This window comes from Phoca vitulina, unplaced genomic scaffold (genome assembly GCF_004348235.1).
Source record: "Phoca vitulina isolate PV1807 unplaced genomic scaffold, GSC_HSeal_1.0 scaffold42, whole genome shotgun sequence".
In the NCBI taxonomy this organism is placed as follows: domain Eukaryota; kingdom Metazoa; phylum Chordata; class Mammalia; order Carnivora; family Phocidae; genus Phoca; species Phoca vitulina.
The window spans coordinates 2,147,385-2,153,876 of record NW_022589745.1 but is presented as its reverse complement, the minus strand read 5'-3'; the positions used below and the strand labels follow the sequence as shown (position 1 = coordinate 2,153,876).

At 46.0% G+C, this 6,492-nt stretch overlaps 1 protein-coding gene across 2 annotated transcripts in view; it reads left to right on the top strand.

Annotated features, from left to right (window-relative positions):
• Positions 1-6,492, top strand: part of EIPR1 (EARP complex and GARP complex interacting protein 1) — a 127,102-nt gene that overhangs the window by 6,752 nt on the left and 113,858 nt on the right. For both annotated transcript variants that reach the window (XM_032430024.1, XM_032430025.1), the window contains exon 2: positions 4,506-4,589. In XM_032430024.1, the coding sequence (XP_032285915.1) occupies positions 4,506-4,589 (84 nt within the window). The remainder of the gene's footprint in view (positions 1-4,505; positions 4,590-6,492) is intronic.

Genomic DNA, 6,492 nt, shown 5'->3' with positions numbered 1-6,492 from the left:
CTGGGTAGGAGGGCAGGGACGCCCCCTTCTCTGGGCAGGAGGGCAGGTGGCGACGTCTCCAGGAGGCCAGCCGATGGCTTCTGTGTTGCTGCTCAAGTGTGAGGCGAGTTCTTCGCTGTAAGGTCGGGCTGGGTTGCACTGGGGCCTCCAGAGGATCTGGCAGTGCAGAGCAGAGTGGGCGAGGGGCAGGCGGCAGCCCCTTGGTGGAGCTGAATGGTCAGCCTTTGCACTTACAGGAGTGAGTGTGTGAGTGAACGCGCCAGTGAGCGTGTCCCCAGGAGCAGTGTTGTTGCCACAATTATCCATGAGTAGCTCAAGAGCTTTGGTGTTCCTCTTATGCACTCTGGACCTCTGTGATTTTGGGTGTGGGAGACGGAGAGGAGAAGTAGGTACTCAGCTAGCACAGAGTGAAGAAGTTGGGGCTTTACCTTCTTTTCACTCTTTCTTTTGTGTTTGTAAAGTGATCTGCCAGATCGCTGAGGAGGTGATCTGCTGTGTGAGGAAGGGTGGTCACTAGCTTCCTGGTTTGTCATCCTAGCGATCTGGGGCAGCTCTCAGTAAAGAGGCTGTTTCTGGGGGGAGACCACCCACTGTAGAAGATTCAACCCACCCTTGTCTCTGCTGCTTAAGCACAAGTCCTGTTCCACCTCCTCGCCTTCCGGCATCACCTTAAACTTGCCTGGGGCGCGGCGCCTGGTGGGGGAAGTTCTGATGAGGATCCGGGCTGGACATTCACCAGAGGGAGTGTTTACTTGCTCAGACTAATAAGCACATGAAGACAGTTTTGAATTTCCCAAGGGAATGCTTAGTACTCGGCGAGTACTGGGAGGTCTGGGATTTGTGCCTCTTGTCACGGAGTGGAACTTTCAGAGTGCTTCCGGTGAGAGCCAGGCTTCTCAGCATCTCCAGTTGCCTTGTCCTGGGTTGGCTCACTAAACGGTGAGGTGGGTGGAAAGACAGCTGTGTCAGGAAAGTGCCATGGCCCTTCTTTTGAAAACAGGGCATGGAATGATAATAAAGTGACCCGTGCTCTGCCTTCAATCCCGTGTGTAAATATCTTACTTGTGTTCCTGGGTCCCTGCATCACCATAACAGAAAGAGAACCAGACTCAAGGCTGGGAGTCTGGGTGGTTCTTCCTCTAGGAGCTTTGTGACCATGACTGAGTCACTTAACCTCTCTGGTCCTCAGTGTCTTTATCTTCTAAGTAGAGATAATATTATCCATCTTGACTTTGGGTCTCCTTCATTGTATTATGAAGATGAACCACGGTAAAATACACGGAGATGTTTTATGACCTATTATACCCTACAATTTGATCTTGTAACAATGAGGTCATTGGAACACCACAAAATCATCATTATGACTAGACGTAGGAAGGTCGTTTGATCATTCACTTCATCACAGGACCAGAATTATGGATATACATCCGTCACCCAAATGGCCAGAGTTAAGTTATTATTTTAATTTTACCCAATAAAGTACTAAAAAGATCTTAGATTCAGTGTTTTTGAGATTTCAGTGTAATTTTTAAAGATTCAGTTTAGATTCTTTTGTAAGAATAATTCTCTTCAGTTTTTTATTTTTATTTACTTATTTTAGAGAGAGTGCATGCGTGTGCAAGCAGGGAAAGGGATAGAGGGAGAAGGAGAGAGAATCTTGAGCAGACTCTGAGCTGAGCACAGAGCCCGACATGAGGCTCGATGTTATGACCCTGAGATCTTGACCTGAGCTGAAACAAAGAGTTGGACACTTAACCAACTGCGCCACCCAGGTGCCCCTCCTATTCAGTGTTTTAAAAAAGAAGTGGCTTACTGTGTGTGACAGAATGCGTAGTGTCAGACTTGTAGTACTTTTCTAAAACTGTGGTAGCTTTTGTCTCTGAAACACATGATCTCTTAGACTTTATTTCCTTGCATGCTTACCGATAGTCCTGCCCAGGGGTGCAGTTCTGGGCTCTGTAAATTGCTTCAGGATGAAGCAGGTTGAATGCTGGTTCGTGATGGCACTCAGCAGCCTCTGCAGCGCTGAGCTGCCCTTTTGTCCAGTCTCATGGCCACTAACACAACGTACTTCTTTCTGGTGTTCTTCTGTTTTCCAGTGATGGCATTTAATCCTGTCTTCTGCCTGAAGTTGAGCTCGTGGGTGCGTTTTGATAAATGTTAATTTGCTGCTGTGCAGTCTGGGCCAGGGGCCGATACGTAGTCATTTCCCACCTGCTCTGTTTGGTCTTGTCCGATGTCTCCTGCAGGTCTGTTTCCTGAGGGCAGGGCTACTGTCTTACCCTCTGTGGTACCTTCCATGCGTGGCCACCGTGCAGGCATTGTGTAATCAGCTCACGATTGCTGACTCCAAGCACAGACAGGTCTTTTCATGGAAAATAATCATTTCCTCTCAGATGAGTCCTCTTCTGGGCCCTGTTTTTGGGGACTTTCAGGCTTTTTCTGTCTGGGATGATGACATGTACCTGCATTTAAGTCTTAGTGTTCTTGTTTGAAGGTGGAGCCCATCCCGCATCCCCTCTGTTGACCTGGGTTCTGCCTTCTGAGCAGCTGGGGTTTATCTCTGCAATGGGGTGGATGCTTCCTCACCATTTTTCTCTAACCAAGTGGTGTTCTAATTAAATAGGATTCAGGGCGTCTGTGAATTTGTGGTATTATGTGCAAAATTCTACTTGTATGTACGTGCATTGTTGGCAGAAGGTATATAGACTCAAAAGAATTCTTCAGTTTTGTGAAGGGGTCTAAGGCTCCAGTCTAGTTTTGTTGAACAGGTTGTAGGCATATTGGCTAGAATGGATTTTTTCCTCCAGATGCCTAATAATGTGAATACTGTTCTGGACATGTATTTTCTTGCTGTTACCGAAATGTATTCTGGTAGTTGATGTTTTTGTGCCAGCAACCCTTTGTGAGGAGGGGTTGGGATATAGGGGCTATGGTTGCGTTTTCTGAGAGCATGACATGAAATCGTTGTCTCCAAACCTTTTGGCAGTGGACACTGAAAAGGTCTTGTTGTTCACCCCAGTCGTGGAAACCAAATCAAAACCAGGCAGACTGAATGGTTAGGACGACTGCTCTACTGTTTCTCTAACCCCGTTTTATTTATTTTTTTTAGATTATTTATTTGCGAGAGAGAGAGAGAGAGAGAGAGCGCACACGAGTGGGGAAAGGGGCAGAGGGAGAGGGCAAACTCTAAAGCAGGACCCACTGAGAGCTATCAGTCACCCATAATCCCAGAACGTGCCCTCAGCTGAATGGAGCCATGTTGCCCTAAGTCACACCCCTCTCCAGGGACAGCCTGCTTCCAATGCCTGATCGATGGGGTTGGGGGCTGGGCAATAGATGGGCCTGGCCATGATGGCTCCACTCTGAGGGACCATCCCAGCTCTGGCCTCCCTGTGGACACTGCAGTTCCTCTGTGTCCTCTGCACATTCCTGCTTCCTTGACACCTTCACTGCTGCTTCCTCCATGATGTCATTCCCAAGAGTGTTCCCAGCAAGTCTGTGCACAAAGCTTGATGATTTACAGCTTGCTTCCCAGAGAACCTGATCATCTGAATGCTCAGCAGGTCCCTTTCTGTTGTTTATTGTTTGGCTTTTGATCATATGATTTTGACTTGTTGTATGACTAGTTATTTTTGATTGAGTGTTTGACATTGTGAGAAAAACTGTAGAAACTTTGGAGGTCTTTGTCTTCCTCCAGAGGATTTACTGTTACTTCTGGCAGGTGGCTGGCCAGCCCAGGAGCATCATCCTGCTCAGTTCACTTAAAATCCAGTCATGGACTAAGGTGACCTGGAGCGTTAGTCTGTGCAGGTTGACCTTCTAGTTCACCTTCACTCCTGGCCTGTGCCCTATGGGATCCCAGCCCTGAGTGTTAGTGCTTTGCTGGCCCCTTCTCCGTGGTGGGCCCTGCACTCTGTGTTTGTACCCTCAGTCCATGAGCCTGTCAGAAGCATTCCTCAGTGTCAGCTGCTAGCCACACTTTCCAGACTGACAGATGCCTCCAGCCAAAAGGGGGCCAGAGGTCAGGCTTGCCTCTCTAAGCTTCCCTCCCTTTCCAAGATCTTGGCATTCCTTCATCGCTGTGGTAGCTCCTTAAAGGAGGCCTTGAAACAAATTCAGAGTATTTTGTTTAGTTTGTGCAGTTGTCCTCTGCCAGAGACTTGGTTTAAACCACCTGCTCTGCCATTGCTGGGAACCATTTTCTGCTGTACTGTTGAAAGATGATTTGTTCCACCAATCTATTTCTGTTGAAAATTATGGTTTTATTAAAAATAACATTTACATCTTTATTGCTTATTTTTCGTGCCCATATACGCATTTGAATGGAATTGTGGTGTCACAAAGTATACAAAAGATGGAGGCTTTGCATACACATTTCTAAGTTGCCTAGTGGGCACTTTGTACTAATTAATACTCCCGCAGCAGTAGAGGAGGTAACTGCCTTATTGTCTCTGTTACAACTAACATCTTAAATGTGTGTGCATTTTCCTTCCCTCCTGCAGGCCCGTGCTCTAACACCTCAGACTGCAGAAACAGATGCCATTCGGTTTTTGGTTGGGACGCAGTCTCTTAAATATGATAATCAGGTAACTATTTTTGACAAATGTATATATGTTAATTACTAAGCCTATTCTTAGTTTTATAACCATTTTGCTCTTGATTTTTCAAACAACATTTGAGAAAATTAATGCCACACAAACAAAATAAAACTTTCACTGGGATTTAAATATCCAACTGTATGTAATAATTGAATTCAATAATTTAAACTTACTCTGTGTAGCATCACTGTCATAGTTTTAGTCTGTGGTTACGTAGGGTTTGCTGTGTAAGTGATTGATAAGCTATCCAGGGGATGTGGTCGGCACCACTGTTTCTGCTCGGGCTGGTGGATGACCACTGTAAGCGCTCACAGCATTCTTTCCAGCCGAGCCTGGATGAGGCCATAATCCCGTCGAGCTCCAGGCTTTCACTGCCACACACTCCGGGAGGGGCTGTTCTGGCCACTCTTGTAGAGAGAGTGTTGGCTACTCACAGACCAGCGCTCAGTTCGTGGCTGGACACAAACGTATGACCTTGACCGAATGGATTAACCTTACTGGACTTCATGTTCTTCATCACCAAGATAGCGATAAAGCCATCTGCTCTCTGTACGTCACAGGTGCTGAGGCTGTTGTGAGGATGTGTACTGTCTTGGATCCTGGGGGAAATGTGCAAAAGGGCATGTGCCCTGGAGCAGGGCCTCTGCCCAGTTACCACTGTCCCACGGGGGAGTGGGTTTAAGACAGCTGTGGAAGAGTCTGCTGCTGGGTGTGGTGTAGTGACATTGCCTCTCTCCTGTTATGAGAGACTTTAGATTGACAGTTTGGTGACCTATGTGTAGAGCTTTATAAATAAATGTTTATATTATTTAACCTTTACTTCCTATACCCAAAACATAGGAAAACCTTTATTTATTTATTTATTTATTTATTTATTTATTTTTTAAAAGATTTTATTTATTTATTTGACAGAGAGAGACTCAGCTAGAGAGGGAACAAAGCAGGGGGAGCAGCAGAGGGAGAAGCAGGCTTCCCGCTGAGCAGGGAGCCCGACACAGGGCTTGATCCCAGGACCCCGGGATCATGATCTGAGCCGAAGGCAGACGCCCAACTGACTGAGCCGCCCAGGCGCCTCTAGGAAGACCTTTCTATACAAGGAATAGTATTGTAATGGCACGAATAATTGTGAAGCAGTTAGCAGCAATCACCTGCCAGTATCGGGTTGGATGGAGCTGCTGTCTATGGTGGCAGATTCACGATTGGACCCGGTTGAACCTGGTTCCTCATGGTGGAGTGCTTGTTACTGACTGCTCGTTAAGTTACAAACTTATCAGTGTCGTAATTTAAGAATCATTAGATGATTCAGTGAAATGTTAAAATTGTATATATTGTGTGATCCCAGTAGTGTTAAAAAAGCAGATAATTTTTCAATAGCTACAGACGTTGAGTCATTGGATGTATACGTGCAGCTGATAGAATATTACGTCAGTTATGCCTCGATTAGGACAGCAGAGGATAAAGTACAGACTTGAGTCTTACGTGCGGCAAAGACTAGGTGGAAACAGGCCACAAGGCCTCAAAATTTTTTTTTTTTTAAATTTTTTTATTGTTATGTTAATCCCCATACATTACATCATTAGTTTTAGATATAGTGTTCCATGATTCATTGTTTGTGCATAACACCCAGTGCTCCATGCAGAACGTGCCCTCCTCAATACCCATCACCAGGCTAACCCATCCTCCCACCCCCTCCCCTCTAGAACCCTCAGTTTGTTTTTCAGAGTCCATCGTCTCTCATGGTTCTTCTCCCCCTCCGATTTCCCCCCCTTCATTCTTCCCCTCCTGCTACATTCTTCTTCTTTTTTTCTTTCTTAACATATATTGCATTATTTGTTTCAGAGGTACAGATCTGAGATTCAACAGTCTTGCACAATTCACAGCGCTTACCAGA